Here is a 15883-nt window from a genome sequence, read left to right on the forward strand (position 1 = left end):
AAACCCAAGTGAAATTGCCCACTACAAAAAAGCACAAGCGATCCTGTGCCTACCTTGCTCGTGAGGATATACGGCCACGTAATACTTGCCCAACAGCTTTCCTTTTGCAGGCATGCCCACATTTTCGTCGCCAACTACCTTACCCACCCTCGATCTGCGAGAACGCTCCCCTTTCCCCTGGCAGACCAAAGAGGGAAATTAGTGCTTTAGTAAATTCGGAAGAAAAAAATAATCTTTGGCTTCTTACTTATGGGTCGTGGTAGCACGTGGACTCTTAAGACAACACATACAACTCTGCAGGGATTAGCTCTAGCGCAATATAAACTCTCAATGTCCACCCCCCCCCCCCAGCCCCCACAAGACCACCTAAACTAGAAGGTCCTCGGCTGACAGGGCCCTAAGTATGCCTGCCTCTGGGCGGTGACTACTGCTTCCCAGAGGCGGGTGCAACTAAGAGTTTTGTTTCATTTCTTGGCAAATCCCTCCCTCATCGGAGCTTCTGGAACTCTGGGGCCAGGTCTCAGGGGCAGAGTGTCAGTTCAGGCTCACCATGTATGGAGAAAAAACTCATTAGTCACAGATGACGGGCAGTTTGGGAGAGACGTGGGTGAAGAAGAGCCTTTCCAAAGTGGTGGAGAACCTTCGAAATGTGTGTGTGTGTGTGTGTGTGTGTGTGTGTTGAAGGGGGGAGGGTGGGTGGAAGACCTCTGTTTGGGCAGGAGAGGAGACTACAAAGACTTGGGGGCTTGGAGTAGAGTCTACTTGCTAAGAGGTCGGAACATAAATGATGGCACTGAACATGAAAGCAAAGCCTCCGGGTCATGGTGATAAACAAAGGGTCCCAGCTTCACACTGTCTGGGCAGCATCTTTAACAATGGCCTGAACACCTTGAAGGAAGGGAAGGAAGGGGGGGCCGAGGTGTGTGTTTGTGAGTGTGTGAGTGTGTGAGTGTGTGTGTGTGTGAGTGTGAGTGTGTGTGTGTGTGTGTGTGTGTGTGTGAAGGTATCCATCAGTCTGATGAGCTGCGCAATCATAATTTGGGTCACTGAGCCGTGGTCCAAGAGCGAGCAGGTGTCCCCTGTAACCCAGGCTCACCCTCCGCTTGCAGCGGTTTGTGCAGGGCCTCTCCAAGGGTCGCTGATGGAAACGGGACCCGGCGGGGCGGGCCAGAACGGGCCGGGGCGGGGCGGGCCGGCTAACTGCGAGGCGGGCCCTATAAAGCGCTCGCCGCCGGGGCCGCGACGTCGCTCCGCGGAGCCAGAGCAGGGAGGGCTGGGGGGCGAGCAGGGTGCCGGACGCCGCCTCCGGCCGCAGGACTCCGAGCCTCCCGAAGGAGGGGGTTACTGAGGCGGCTGCCAGCCTCGATTTACCCTACAGCACAGCCGCCCAGGGTGTCGGCGGCAGCTTCGGGTTCCCCCTCCCCGAGAAACCTCGACAGGTGAGTGATGCCGGGGTCCTTGGTGGGAGAGGGGGAGGGCGCACCTGCGGCGCGGGTCCCTTGGCACGAAATCCGGGGTGCGGGCCGGGTGCCTCTGAGTTTGACTAACTTTAAAGGCGGTTCAGGTTGTGGCTGCAGTGGGCACCTCCGCCCCCCAGACTTTGCAAATTTCGTGGCCGAGGCTCGGTGCGCCCCCTTTGTGAACGGGGCGCCTTGCCCTGGTCTGCCGGGGAGTCGGGAGCGGAGTGTGATGCTCCCCACGTCCCCCGGCATGGACCAAGCCGACCTGCTGCCTTCTCTCCTGGCTCCCAGCAAAGGCCGTTCCGCCCGCGAGGGAAACACAGCCGTTGACCATGGTTGCGACTGGCAGTTTGAGCAGTAAGAACTCGGCTAGCATTTCCGAGGCGTCGGACCCGGGCTTCCATCCAGGGAGCCTGCTAAGTGGTGAGTTCCCCAGCTCCCTGCTCTGTCTCCCCTTGGGTGAGGTCTCACCGCCCTCCCCGTGCCCAGAATGCCACGAAGTCCCTCAGAGGAGCCCCCCACCCCCGTACCAAACTTCCTAGCACCGTGCATGCATGGCATTGAGAAAGGAAAGTGGCATAAATGGAAATACTCAAGGGCTCCATCCTTCTCAGGTTGCTGCTAATTTGGGGATTAAAAGTTACATAGATCATCTATGTAGCTGTTACATTGATACTTCAAGTATAATGTGTGTTGAATATATATATATTCACCCGTATAACTAATATCATCACTTTCAAAAAACTTTTTTTTCACCTGTCCATTTGGTATATAAATTCCCCACCTTTCCCTTCCCCAACCATCCGCTGACAGACTTTTTGTCACTGCGGATTAGATTCTGTAGTTTCATATCAATGGAGTTCCAGTGTGTACTCTTTCTTTAGCTGACGACTTTGCTACAGTGTTACGTTTTTGAGATCCATCCATGGTCATTGTCTGTAATAGCACGTGCTCCTTTTTGCAGCTGCGTAGTATTCTATTTCTACCAGTATTTAATTGCTTTTAAGGAGAGGAGGGAACTTTTCAAGACCATTGGGTTAACAACGTCCTGTCGCCATTTTCAATTTGCTGTAACAATTTCTAAGTGAACACACTGCTCTGTCACCAACGATCTACCATTGTGGCCATAGGAAAATTACTTGGGCCTTCCGCAGGACAATCCTGTAGGACAGTGTTACTGTTCCTTTGGGTTTCTGGGAGTTCCCATATTTCCTGGAGCGGGCTACCTCTTCTTCCTTCTGAGTGGGGTGAGTTTGAACTGCTGACTGTGGTTAGCAGTTCAGTGTGTCCTGGTAGCTCACCACAAAGACCACCAGGGCTTTGACTCTGTGACAGTGAGGGAAAACAACTGGCAAAACGGTTCACTATCTAATTCTAGAGCCCTAAAATGTTCTGATTTTCAGGTTAGATTTTTTTTTTAAAGGAGCCCTATAGGTAGTTTGGTAAGTAGGTCACTGTAATAGAACTTCAGAAAACTAATTTTACCTTTCTTGACGTAGGTCTTATTTATAAAACACAAGTTTAAATGAGAACTCTAAATGTGCTTTCAAAAGTAAAATTTTATCTTAAATGGTTCTAATTACATAAAAAATAGGGGCGCCTTATAATTTGGAGTGTGTCCGTTTTGTTTAGTTACTAAAAATTGTGAGCAAAGTGGCCCCATGATGTGGAGAGAGGAAAACTTAGGAGCCTGTGACAGTTGGAGGTGAACTGGCAGGCAGGACGTTGGCCTGATGGGTGGACGGTGTGGTATGGCATGCTGCCAGAGAGTAGGATTAATTTGGGAGGTAGGTGACCAAATGAAGACCTATCTCTTTTCCTTTGGGCAAATTTAATTTTGTTTTCCAATGACTGTTGTGTTTTGCTTGGCTAAGAAAAAACTACTGAGCTGGTTATAAATATTCTTCGGCACCTCAAAGGTCTTCACTTCCAGCAAATTGTAATCAAAGGAATTGAAGCTAAAATTGGAAGCTGCAGGACAGTCAAGTAAAAATTTTTAATGAAGTGGATTTGATGGATGTTTAATCTAACTAATCAAGCTCATGATAAATGTACTTTAGAATAACAAACATTTTGTACTGTGTAATAAGTGCATACACTCTAAAAGTCAGGAGAAACAGTTCATTAGACAAAAACAAAACAAAACCATTTTTCCTCCTAATACAATACTTGTTGTCTATCAAAGTTTTAAAACTCCATAACCAAATAATAAAGAAAATAAATGGAAGCAGCATTTTAAAGTTATTTTCACTGTTAGTGATGCAGAAATTAGAGAAAATATTGTGTTTAACTCTGATAATGAACAAACTCCTCATTCAAGTCTGTACATAATTCCTAAGAAACAAAATGAAAATCATTTATAATCTTTATCATTTAGGTTGACCACAATTCAGTTTGTGTGCACATAGTCTTTAAGTTTGTATGGGTGGGCACACATAAAAATTAGGGAAAATGGCTGTATTCGACCTAACCTATGTATCAAAACCATTATTGCACCAACATGTAAAGAGCCAAAGAGAACCTCTGTGTCTGGTAACATGGCCTGCAGGGTGGCTTAGTTAACAGCCAAGTCGGGTCTGCTAGCCGCCAAGCAAAAATTGGGAACAGGCAGACGTGGTAGACAGGAGGAAACATGGTGCCCTCTGGGTGTGCTTTACTTGCTCAGGAATTTGTGTTATTTTTAATCTTAAATTTCCATTTCTTATAGATTTTGACTACTGGGATTATGTTGTTCCTGAACCCAATCTCAGTGAGGTGATATTTGAGGAGACAACTTGCCAGAGTTTGGTTAAGATGCTGGAAAACTGTCTGTCCAAATCAAAGCAGACCAAACTTGGGTGCTCAAAGGTCCTTGTCCCCGAGAAACTGACCCAGAGAATTGCTCAAGATGTCCTGCGGCTTTCCTCCACGGAGCCCTGTGGCCTGCGAGGTTGTGTTTTGCACGTGAACTTGGAGATTGAAAATGTATGTAAAAAGCTGGATAGGATTGTGTGTGATTCTAGCGTGGTGCCAACTTTTGAGCTAACCCTGGTGTTTAAGCAAGAAAACTGCTCATGGACCAGCTTCGGGGACTTTTTCTTTAGGAGAGCGCGCTTCTCGTCTGGCCTCAGGAGAACTCTGATCCTCAGCTCAGGATTTCGACTTGTTAAGAAAAGGCTTTACTCATTGATTGGAACAACAGTCATTGAAGAGTGTTAAAAATGTTGCGCCCTTGTTATGATTGGATAATAAAACGATGCAGCTGCTCAGTGAAAGTCATTGGTAGTTTTCCTAGCATCAACCAGAAACCTCTTCTAGTTCATCTTCCTTTGGTATTTCACATTCTCAGCGATGCCAGTTCGAGGTTTGATTGGGATTCCAGAGAATGTATATCTGCCCATCTCACACTTTCTGCAGAATGGAATACGGACACAAAAGAACCACCCACTTTAATTTTATAGTTAACAACTGTTTCCAGAGAGTTTGGATAATAGAGTCGAAGTTCTGGAAGTGATCCTTTCAATCATGGAAACTTCATAAACAATATTTAGCCAGTAAAACTCTCCAGAAACCCATGCCACCAATTCCCTGCCCCTCCTCAAATTTGAAGGGCTCTTAAACAGTGTGGTAGAAAGAAGCAGCCAATCTTACATCGAATTTCACTCTGGGCATGAGTGCATTTTAAAAAGTCACAAAGAGAACAGAACTGTGTCTCTTTGTTTTGTCTTGTATCATCCCTACGATTCTGTTTTGAGGAGATTCTAAAAGCAGAGTGACACGACAGGACAGGGGGAAGCTGTCCTACATTCTGAGGTTATAAATCTTTCTTTATAAGCAGACTGCCCAGGAGAAGCTCAGAGATTTGAACTGCCAACCTTCAGGTGGGCAGATGATTTACCACTGCTACGAGGGCTCTTCCTCCTGACCACAGTATTGTTTTCAATGGTGTTCAATTGGTTTTCTAGTTCCCTAGCATTGAATTTTGTATTTTAACTCGAAAAATAGATAACGATGAACTGATTTTTTTCTCTTGCATGCGGTTGATCAGTGTTCTCTTGTGTGGGGAATAAAACTGAGAACGGGAAGTCAGTTCTGGGATCCAATTCCTTTTGGCTTCATTTGATAACCTAGGAGTTATGTTTGTTATATTACATATGCTTAACCTCGGGTGAGACCGCTCACCTCTTCAGTGTTATGTCATCTCTGGTCTTTTCTGGAAACAGATTTAAACTATCACTCAACCTGAATTTTCAAAGGACACAGCTACAGACAACAACTTCTAAAGCTTTGAAGATCTGTTTGACAGTACAGGCCAAAACAACCGCACTGCCATCGGCTCAGAAACCCTATCAGATCGAGTACAACGACCCAGTCAGTGTTCTGAGCCTGCAAATCTTTACAGGAGTAGAAAGCCTCATCACCTTCCACCCCTACCCCAAAGCTGGCAATTTCAAACTGCTGGTAGTAGCCCCAAGAGTAACCCACTGCACTACCCTGCTTGAAGTGAGTTCCCGAGTGAGAAATAATGGTCTAGGTATGACTGCACATGCGCGCCTTTCCTTTAACTCCATTTGGGGTGCTTTCCTCAATAAAGCCATAAATGCCTTTTGGTTTTTGCCCCCAACTCGCTACATCATTATTCATTTAATATAGTTAATTTAGTCTACAGATTATAAAGTTCCATTCAGCAAGGCCTTCACCCCCTTGCTGTGGGGCATCGACAAGGAGGCTAGTTTAGGTCTCCTCGTGGTGGTACCACTTTATCTGAGGTCACACGGTGGGGTTGCTCGAAGTGGATGTGAACCTGTCCCAACTCCCTTAGCAATTGTTCTAATAAGAAATTGAACTCTTCAATGTGTAGGGAGCTCAGCTTTGTAAGGCTGTGAGGCAGAATAAGTCACTTTTCCCCCCTTGATACTGCTTTAAAGTTAATTGTGTTTCTATAACTGCTTTAGAACCACTACCACTATAGTTGAGCCTTCTCGGGTATGGAGACAGAAACCTTGTTTTTGTTTTTATCCCCTAACAGTTAACTTGAACTCATTTTTTTATTGCTTAGCAAATGGTGATGGCTTATGGAGACTCAAATATTCCTGTTAAAGGAAATGAAAGTTTGTCTATTTTTGACAATAAAACATTTCTTTTTATGTCTCTTGTCTGCTTTGTACTTTGCTGAGCTTATGAAATGATCCTGCTAAAATACACGAGGATGAGCCATAAAGTATTGTTACTAGGGCTCTAGTTCAGACATGCATGGGTGTATTCCAAAGAAAATATGCTTGAACATGTCTCCACAATCCCTCGATGGCTGGGGACAAATGGTCTCAGGAATACATCTGTCTCCGTGTCCATAAGGAGTCTTCAACAAGAAGGTGCAATCTCAACAGTGGCTACCAGATAGATCTGCTGGACTAGTTAAATCCAAAACAGAGGTCAGCTCAAAAGGTCATGGGAACTGTTTGGGGAGGGATGCCAAGGAAGGCAGCTTGATAGACATTTTTCTGAAGGACAGAACAATTATGTCAGTGAGAAAAAAAGCCAGGAAAGAGAGTTGTGCAGGTAATGTTTTCCCATTATGACAATGGAGCTGCTTCTTAATGCAGGGCAGCGAGGTCTATCCCAGGAGAATTGGGTTGGGACTCATTACCTAAGCTACACTTGCCCCTTCAGACTTGTTTGTTCCCCAAAACTCAACATTTAAAGAACATGATTTGAGTCCCTCAAAAATGCCAGCACTCCTGCTGGCTGGGTTACAAATAGAAGAGCACAGAATTCTTTGAGGAAGGTTGAGAGAAATGGGAATACCACCCTTGGAGGTAATAAAGACCTAGATGGAGGATACCAGGGGACATAGTAACTACATTTTGATATTATTTTTTCCAAAATGTTTCCATTACTTTATACTGATATTTTTTCAATTAAAATCCTCTGAAGTACTTTGGAGAAACAGGCTCAAAATCACCCATGGTTTTGAAGCAGTCACACCGGTGGTCAAGATTTTGGGGTGTCACTGTGAGTCAGAGTCAACCTGAGGACAGCACCAACATGTGTTCTATGGTTGTTTGTTTTTTCAATCATTTTATTAGAGGCTCATACAACTCATCACAGTCCATACACACATCAATTGTGTCAAACACATTTGTACATTCATTGCCCTCATCATTCTCAAAACTTTTGTTCTCCACTTAAGCACCTGGCATCAGCTCCCCATTTTCCCCTCCCTCCTTCTTCCCTCCTCCCTTGTGAACCCTTGATAATTTATAAATTATTATTTTGTAATATCTTGCACTGTCCGACATGTCCCTTCACCCACTTTTCTGTTGTCCATCCCCCAGGGAGGAGGTCACATGTAGATCCTTGTAATCCATTACCCCTTTCCAACCTACCCTTCCTCCACCCTCCCAGTATTGCCACTCTCACCACTTGTCCAGAGGGATCCATCCATCCTGGATTCCCTGTGTTTCCAGTTCCTATCTGTACCAGTGTCTAGCCAGATTTATAAGGTAGAATTGGGATCATGATAGTGGGGCGGCGGGGAATGGGAGGAAGCATTTAGGAACTAGAGGAAAGTTGTATGTTGCATCCTTGCTACGCTGCACCCTGTCTGGCTTGTCTCCTCCCTGAGACCCTTCCATATGAGGGTGTCCAATTGGTGTTTGATGTTTTTATGTATCACAAAATTGGCTTATTTTCTTATTTTTTAATTAAAACTTTTAAAACACTAATTTTAATTTGTTTGGCAACCATATTGGGGAAATACTATTGTGCGAAGACTTTTTCAATGTTTTCTTAATGACCAAACACAGACTTATCAAATTGCCAGACCAGTGTAATTTTTTTCAGTATACTTTTATCAATATAGTCACTTTGAATAAAACGTATTTCTAATTCCACTGTTGTTAATTGGAACTTTTATTTTTTTCACCTGTCTTTTCTGTCTCTCCAAATTCATGATCCTTAACCGTATTTCTCAAACTAAATCACTCGCCATAAAGCTTGCTGTCTGCTATACACAAATCATCTCGTTTACTCCTCACAGTGACTCTGAAATGGGTAGTACTATCTCCATTTTATAGGTCAATAGCCAGACCCACAAAGGTCAAGTAACCTTCAGAAACTCCCTAAGGAAAGGGGAAGCTGCAAGGACTAGGTGCCCTCGAGTGGCTTCAGCGCCACCGCAGCCTTCTGCCCAGCCCCACACCATCCCCAACATTGTCCCTAAGCCGGAGCCCCTTGTTGAAGCCACTGTGCCTGGCCTTCTCTTTGAGGCCTTCCTCTCCTTTGCTTCTTCTCTACCCTACCTAACATGCTGTCCTTCTCCTGGGACTGGTCTCTCCTGACCACATGTCCGAAAGTAAGACGAAGTCTCACCATCCTTGCCGCTGAGGAGCACTGTGGCTGTCCTCCTTCCAAGACAGATCAGTTCAGTCGTCCCTGGTACTTTTCAATGGTCTTCCCCGGCACTGCAATGCAAGCGCATGGATTCTTCTTGCTTTCTGTATTCGCTACCCAGCTTTGGCATGCATATGAGGCAAATGAAAACCCCACGGCTCGTGGCGGGTGCACTTTAGCCCTCCAAGAACCCCCTTGCTTGTCCACACTCTAAAGAGGTCTTGGGCTGCAGGAAGAGGCAGGGTTTAATGCTGAGCCACCTCCAGAAACTGCATTCCGTTTACTTGCCACACCAATGCTGCTTCTGAACGTTCAGAGCAGCACAGAAGCCCACAGTATCCATGTCCCGGAAGACAGGAAAACGTGCCAGCCACGTGAGATGCAAATTTAGGGGGGGGGTGGAATTCTTAATGTGGTTTAGTTTCAGGCAGGAACAGGGACAAAAATGGGCAATTTGCCGTTCCTGGGCGCAGAGCTGTGCTTAGAACGAAACAACAACCCTGCCCAGATGGTAAAAGTGTGCACTTTACTCCCAGCGCCTTCATGCCTTTTCTGGGCAGGAGTTCTGGCTACATTTCACATACCTTTAGTGTCCACCGACAGAAAATATGCACATAGACACCTTCTATCTCAATGGAGAACAAATTGCTAGCTAGATACGACAATGACCTCCTGAGGAACAAATATCTTCTGTTGCCCAATAATAAAAATAGAGTCATGGTGAGTGGTGCAAGGGCTTAATTTGTTGAGCTGCCAGCCAAGAGTGGGGAGGTTTGAATCCATGTAGAGGGTCCCTAGACCAAAGACCTGCTTACAACCAGTCAGGCATTAAATAAACGACAGACTGCAGATCGACTCCGAACCCACGGGGTCAGCGTGAGTCAGAATCACCTGGCCAGCTGCAATTGGGATAATGGAAAAATTCCCCTATTTCCTAATCACAGATTCGAGCACCTGACTCTATTTTCCAACCACATTCTCTCTCCCCTCGTGGAGGCCACCGTTTCTTGCACCCATGACCCTCCCCTTTGCCACTAGCTGCAAGTGTAAGTAGGCTGTTCTTATTAGAGACCATCGCGCTGTTCAGGTTCATGGTGATCCCATGTACAAGAGAACAACCCACTGCCCAGCTCTCCACCATCCTCACAACTGCCGTTCCGTTTGCGCCCAGAGGTTCTGCCAAAGAATTGGCAAGTGCTCTGCATCCTGACGGTCACAGCTTGAAAGCCCTCTGCATGGCCGTTCTCCTCAGCAGCCAGAGCGTCCACAAATCAGAACTGACAGCAACCGCGTGTGCCTCTTCCAGTGTGCTTCCATGTTGTTTTCTGTTTTGTTTTTAGTTTCGAGAAGTTAAACACTATGATTTACATATGAGTCTAATGGGTATACATGGCACTCTGGACTTCACAACGGCAAGTTACACATTCCTTCAAAACATAAAATTTTTATGAAAATTGACTAGACTATTTAGAGAAGGAACAGCAGAAGCAAATGAGAGGATTTGTTTCTGATTTTAAAGAATACTAACAACACACCAACAAGGACTGCAAAAACCCACTTCAAAGTTGCTGCTAACTCCTATCACAGCACGTGGCAGGTGAGTGGCAGGTGGAGAGCGAAGAGCCGGAGCAGCTGGTCTGAGAGAGCCAGGGGCCCACTGGGCTGCTTACCTCACAGTTGCTCAGGGCCGGCTCCTGCTTAAGAGCTGCCATTGTTTACAGACTCCAAGTGCTCCCCGCCTGAACTTTCACGATCTGTCACAGAAAACAACACAACAAAAACAAAAAGCAAAGTAAGACAAAGATCTTGAATCAGTATTTTACAGAAAAGGAAATGTTCTTGGCCAATAAACATATAAAAAGATACTCAGTCTTACTATCCGTGAAAAGTTTATTTAAAGCTCAATGAGACACAAATGTACACACAGCTATATTGATATAAATTTTTTAATTAAGTCTGGATTTATCAGATATGGGGAGAAAATGTCAACATGCCTATAGGAGTACTCATTCATCCTGGCATTATTTCACATCAGCTAGCATGTTTCATTTCTAGTTATCAATCTAGTTCAACATAGCTCAAAATTGTTTGCTTATTGTGCATCTAAAGTAATTTTTAAATTTTATAAAGCTGTACCCTCTTCCATCTTTTAAAACTGCCACAAATCTTTAATTATAAGTTTAAAAAGTTGCAAATAATGTAACAGTCTAGTTCTCAGAATAAAAATGAAACTGTTGCATCATCTGGTTAAATGTTTCCAATGTAATGTAAATCGCATAGTAATTTAATACAATCTGTTTAGAAAACATTAACCACATTAAATATAAAAAGCATTAATCGATATCTTAATGAGATAGCTTCTTAAATTGGTTATTCGATCTGTGGATAAAACCTTTAACAACAAAACTACCATGGAGTTGCTTCTGAGTCGTAGTGACCGTACAGGGGAGGGCAGAGCTGTTCCCTAGTGTAGCCTGTTGAAGGACTCTTTCAGCATTACCGCACTCCTGTTGGTACTTACCTTGCTCACTACATCTTTGCCTCATTCCTCGCTCCAGCCTCGGTAGCGTGTCTATCATGTTCTCTGTCACTCAAAGGCAGAGATAGGCGTGTGAAAGTCGGGATGACTGCCCGGGAGGCTGTCTGGACCAGTGTCTGGAGAGTCATAGGACCGGGAAGATCACGGAGGCCTCATACATGCTATTACTGTTGTATCTGATTGCTACGGGTGGCATTCACATCTTGTGAGTCTCGTGATTTGTGTAATGTCTAGTACAAGGAAGGCGCGTGGCTCCTCCAAGCATGTATGCCAGGCTAAAAGTACAGAAGCTCTATGTGTTAAACTCACGAGTAAGACTGTACTAAGACAGCCTGCATTCTTGTCGAACTTTCCACAGCTATCACCTCATAAATAAATGTCTCTCTCTCTAACTTGATGTGGGTGAATTTGCTTCTACTGTTCTAGGGAACAGGGGCCCTGGGGCATCGTGAGTTATGCATTGGGCTGCCAACTGCAAGGCCAGAGAATTGAAACCACAAGCCACTGGGCTGGAGAAAGATGAGACTTTCTACTCCTACTCCTAGAAAAAGTTGTCTTCTTCAAAGACCCAGAGTAAAAAATCATATCAATGTGAATGAGGGGGCGTTCAGAGTGGAAACCCAAAGCCCATCTGTAGACAATTGGACATCCCCTTACAGAAGGGTCGCAAGGAAGAGACAAGCCAGTCAGGATGCAGTATAGCATGGAGGAAACATACAACTTTCCCCTAGTTCTGTATTCTCAACCTGTGGGTCACAACCCCGTTGGGGGTCAAATGACCCTTTCACAGGGGTCACCTTAGATCATCAGAAAATACATATTTCTGGTGGTCCTAGGAACTGAGACGTTGCTCCTCTATCCGTCTCCAGGAAGGTCTGCCCACATGAAGATACGCCCACATACACAGGGAGATCCAGAACAGATAAACTCTTTAGGTCCAATAATGAGAGTATTGATGCCACAAGGGTAAGGGAAGGTGGAGGGGAAGAAAGTAGGAATTGATCACAATGATCTACATGTATCCCCCTCCCTGGGGGATGGACAACAGAAAAGTGGATGAAGGGAAGACATAGGTCAGTGTAAGATTTGAAAAAAATAATAATCTATAAATTATCAAGGATTCGTGAGGGAAAGAGGAAGGGAGTGGGGAGGGGGGAGGGGAGAAATTGAGGAGCTGATACCAAGGACTCAAGTAGAAAGAAAATGTTTTGAAAATGATGATGGCAACAAATGCACAAATGTGGTTGACACAAGGGATGTATGTATGGATTGTGATAAGAGTTGTAGGAGCCCCCAGTAAAAAGATTAAAAAGAAAAAGACAGTCGCCGTCTCGGGAATCCACAGGGGGAGTTCTATTCACAGATGGTCGCTGTAAGTCAGAATTGACTGGATGGCAGTGAGTTTGGCTCGGGTTTGACTACAGGTCCCAGCCCTCTATAGGATAATAAGCAGGTTTCTGAGACGGAGTCTTGTAAGAGAGCAGACTGCCTCTTTATCTAGAGGAGCAGCCAGTAGAAACCACTGACCTTTAGGTGGAAAGTTCAATGCTTAACCCACTGAACCAACTGGGTATCTCCATCTACAGATAACTATTACTTTTGGCCAGAGTAGAGAGTTCAACATTTCATTTTCCATTTCATAATTCCCTAACGTGTATTTCTACAGATGTAAGTCTTCCTTACATTTGTCCTTCTTTCCTTTGGAACACCAGAGGAGAATGGTTCTCAACCTTCCTAATGCCATGACCCTGTAATACAGTTCCTCATCTGTGGTGACCCCTCAACCATCAAATTATTTTAGTGGCTACTTTATAACAGTCATTTTGCCACTGTTACGAATCAGGCGATCCCTGTGATAGGGTCATTTGACCCCCCACATGGGTCTTGACCCACAGGTTGACAACCACTGCCAGGGAAGAATCAATGTATTTGCACTGTGCTGGGGAAGAATATTGACAGTACCACAGACTGCCAAAAGGACAAATGGATCTGTCTTAGAAGACGTCCAGCCGCCATGCGCCTCGGAAGCACGGATGGCGAGACTGTGTCCCCACATTTTGGGCAGGTTAACAGGAGAGACTAAGTTCACTAAGCTCACTGCCGTCGAGTCATTTCTGACTCAGTGACCCTGTACGGTAAAGTGCAACTGCCCCTGGGGGCTTCCGAGACTGTAACTCTTCACAGGAGTAGAAAGCCTCATCTTTCTCCTGAGGAGCACCTGGTGGTTTTGAACTGCAGATCTTGTGAATCACAACCCAACGTGCAATCAATCACAACCTAGAAAAAGATACCATGCTTGGTGAAGTAGAGGGGCAGCAAAAAAGAAAGGAAGATCCTTGCCGGAAGGGATTGACACCGGGCTGCAACAATGGGCTCTAAGGTAACAATTGGGGGATGGAGCAGCACCAGGCCTTGTGCTTCCTGCTGATGTCGCTATGAGTTGTAACTGATGGGACAGCACCTGAGAACGAGGATATAGATGTAATCTCTGAGAAACTATGTACACGTAACTAAGGACATGCAGTTCTCTCGGGTTCTGAGCCCCCTCTTAGGGACAACAGGTACTTGTCCTTTAGTGTTATGTAAAGTTGCTCTCACTTCCAAATGATTGAACCAACCCCTGCTTGAAATATATTCTTCATCACAAATCGCTTTCATTTCCTGTGTGTGCTGCTCTTACCCAACTGAAATGGCTTGAAGCTTTTTCTTTTACTAAAGAAAAAGAAAAAAAAATTTAAACAGGAATAGATCTTATTCCTATCCCTGGGGTTATCTATAGATGAAAATAAAGATACAGTAATGACAATGTCATACATTATTAGAACTACTTTCAAAATATGTGAAAATCACATCAACATGAGCAGACATCATTGTAAATGATTTTAAATTGGCCGATATTTTTATTAGGTTTTCTTTCCATATCATTAGAATGAAAGAAAAATCCCCTCACTTGCATGAGGATTTGTTACCAAGTAATTAATTTGCTGTCTCAGTGTTACCTTTGAAGAATATTTCAAATGTCCCTTTGGTGCCCCAGACCTTTAGGCATCACAGGATGCCTGTATATGATATGATATGATATGATATGATGATATGATATGATATGACAGTAAGAGCAGTCAACAATATAAGGCTTATCTTCTGTAAGGGAGGGGAAGCAGATTGTTACAGATGAAGTGAGAAGTCAGAGGCGCTGCTGCATATCATAAAAGTTGTCAGGTAAATTTTAAGGAAAACTCAGTTGGGAAACAGGAGGGATTGGGAACTGGGTCCCATAAGCTATTTTTTTCTCCATATGCCTTGTGAAAACATTTATATATTCATTTCCTGGTGTTCGGACTGCTGTCTTGGATTCACACACATCAGAACTTTCCAAGAGTTCTTTGTTCTAGCATTTAGAAAAGTAGTGTGAAAATAAACCCCAACACCCCCTAGCCATCAAATGGGTAAATGAATTGTGTGTGCTCATGAACTAGAACCCTATAAATAAGAGGTGCAGGACGACGGGCCTGTGCGCAGTATAAGACGCGGAAATCATCAATACCAGCTAACGTCATATGTGTCATCAAAGAGAAGCAGTTCCAGCCTTAGGGGTGAGCTAATTAAATGTGTGACCAAATATAGCAAGCTAATCTTTCCGTTAATAATTGTCTGTGACCTGCGAGTGATGTTATAAATGTCCAAGTGGCCCATGGCAACTAAAAGATCCCTTGCTCCTGCTGTAGAGCAATGAAAATGAAAGGAGTTTAAACTACAGTGGTCTGCATGAATCTTTGAGACATAATATTAAATATCTAAAAAGTTACAAATGAATGAACTGGTTATATTTTCATTCATATAGTAATTGAAACATAAAAATAGTGAATTTCTTATGTGTATAGATATGTGGTTGATTTTTTATTAAAAACGAAGGTTTATAAGCAAATATGGGAGAAGATTGGCTACATCTGGGGGAAGGAGGAAACCAGATGGGAATAATAAGGAATTCACAGAAAACAATCAAAGGTTATACTAATGACCTCTTCTCTTTAATTTGGATGTTAGTATATGTCTGTTAAGTCCTTTGTGCTTTATTTTTATATTATGAACCTCTTTGTATTTACCTTCTATTTAATAAAACTGACCCTTTCCTAGAAGTATGTGTGACAGAGAACACACCAAACCTACAGTTTGGGGAGAGGGGCCAGCATGCCACGCCCACTTGGAAGCAAACCAAGAAGGAAAAAGAAAAAGGGACAGTCTAGACCCTATACTGGCACACCAAGCCTGAAGGGTGACACTCCTGCACAGAGCTACTAAGGTCCAGAGAGGCCAGTAGGGCCAACAACTCAAGACATGTCCCCTCGCTGGAGCACACCACGACAGAGGACAATACTGGGGTCAGTCAGCGGGGAGTTAGTCTGAATGCCCCTGCAGCAGGGCAAACCAAGAAGGGAACATAACAGATCAGCCACTGGAGCACAGCAAAACCACAAAGTCCCTACAGAGCCCCCAAAACAGACTTCAGGCTACG

At 44.4% G+C, this 15883-nt stretch overlaps 1 protein-coding gene across 1 annotated transcript; it reads left to right on the forward strand.

The window, feature by feature from the left end:
- The first annotated feature begins 1792 nt into the window (after window positions 1–1792).
- Window positions 1793–4658, forward strand: DDIT4L (DNA damage inducible transcript 4 like). Its single transcript, XM_075544865.1, has 2 exons — window positions 1793–1883; window positions 4168–4658. The coding sequence occupies exons 1-2, from the start codon at window positions 1793–1795 to the stop codon at window positions 4656–4658; spliced, it is 582 nt and encodes a 193-aa protein (XP_075400980.1).
- Window positions 4659–15883: the final 11225 nt, after the last annotated feature.

This window comes from Tenrec ecaudatus, chromosome 3 (assembly GCF_050624435.1).
Source record: "Tenrec ecaudatus isolate mTenEca1 chromosome 3, mTenEca1.hap1, whole genome shotgun sequence".
NCBI classification, from domain to species: domain Eukaryota; kingdom Metazoa; phylum Chordata; class Mammalia; order Afrosoricida; family Tenrecidae; genus Tenrec; species Tenrec ecaudatus.